This window comes from Sinocyclocheilus rhinocerous, unplaced genomic scaffold (assembly GCF_001515625.1).
Source record: "Sinocyclocheilus rhinocerous isolate Xijiao unplaced genomic scaffold, SAMN03320098_v1.1 C36469657, whole genome shotgun sequence".
Classification (NCBI taxonomy): Eukaryota; Metazoa; Chordata; class Actinopteri; order Cypriniformes; family Cyprinidae; genus Sinocyclocheilus; species Sinocyclocheilus rhinocerous.
This window is the reverse complement of record NW_015781633.1, coordinates 52-1,171: the sequence shown is the minus strand read 5'-3', so window position 1 is coordinate 1,171 and position 1,120 is coordinate 52. Positions and strand designations below refer to the sequence as shown.

Below are 1,120 nucleotides of genomic sequence, written 5' to 3'. Positions count from 1 at the left end.
TGTATTTTTTATCAAATAATTGCAGCCTTGGTGAGCATGAGAGACTTATAAAAATGTATTAAATTATTATTCCAATTATTATTCCAATATTATTTGATGTCGTATTTTAATTATTTATATATTTATTATTATATTATTATTTTATATTATATTATTTTTAAGCTTTGTGCAATATACATGTGGTACCTTGTCTATGATTGACTGCATGTGAGATTTGTGCATGAGATCCCCGTACAGCAGAGACGACCACTGCTCCGGTGAGATGCGCAGTCCCGCTTCCATTGCGATGTGAACGATCTGAGCATCGTGTTCGCGGCGCAGGGCTTCGTAAGTGCGAAACTCCTCCTTGAGCTGCATGAGGGAGGAGTCTTCATCACGTTTGGTCACCTGAAAACAGAGCAAGAGAAATGCATATCGGTGTGCATATAAGTTTAGCGCAAGCCCCATAATTACCACACTCAACTTGAGCCAAACAAGCACCGCAGATCGACATTTCATGGAAATTATTGATTTCATAAGGTGCCACAGTAAATCAAGCTCCAGTAAAGGTCTCGAGCTCATTTACAAATATCAAGTTTATTAGATATTCCCATTGCCAAGCACTTTATGTCCACATGATATCACGTTACGGCAGGCTTAACACATCAGATCACTCTTTTCCTAGTCCACACAGAAGGAGTACTGAGCGTAATGGCTGTTAAGTGATCAGCGGTTTTAGCGCAAAGGAAGCTGATTTTAGCTCTGACCTTAAAGCAGGAGGCGCGGTACAGCAGCTGCACTACATGACCGATGCTGGTCTTAGACGCCTGAGGGAAGCGCGCTTCCAGTTTCTGCACCACAAACAGCACCAGAACCTTCCGCGAGAGAGCCGAGCCGTCCTCCAGCGCCAGCAGCACCAGCTTCAGAGCGTCTTCCTGCATGGCTGCGATACATATGGACAGAGACACACAGTTAGTGCTGGGGTCGAGCAATGTGTGCTTGGTCAGACAAACAGATTCATGCTCTGGGTGTTCTCAGACTAGAAAACTCAAAATGAGATCAGATGGGAAAATCTGTGTTGTCCCAGTCAGAATCTGCCCTATGAGTAATCATCATTGACAGCCAAGCACAAACACACATT

The 1,120-nt window shown here is 43.5% G+C and overlaps 1 protein-coding gene across 1 annotated transcript; it reads right to left on the bottom strand.

Annotated features, from left to right (window-relative positions):
* Nucleotides 1-186: 186 nt before the first annotated feature.
* LOC107736068 (roquin-2-like) lies at nt 187-920 on the bottom strand (the record flags this gene model as incomplete). Its single annotated transcript, XM_016547572.1, has 2 exons — nt 747-920; nt 187-387 (listed from the first exon to the last, which is right to left on the bottom strand). Coding segments are annotated over exons 1-2 (375 nt in total), but the record flags the coding sequence as incomplete, so codon positions are not given.
* Between the last annotated feature and the right edge of the window lie 200 nt (nt 921-1,120).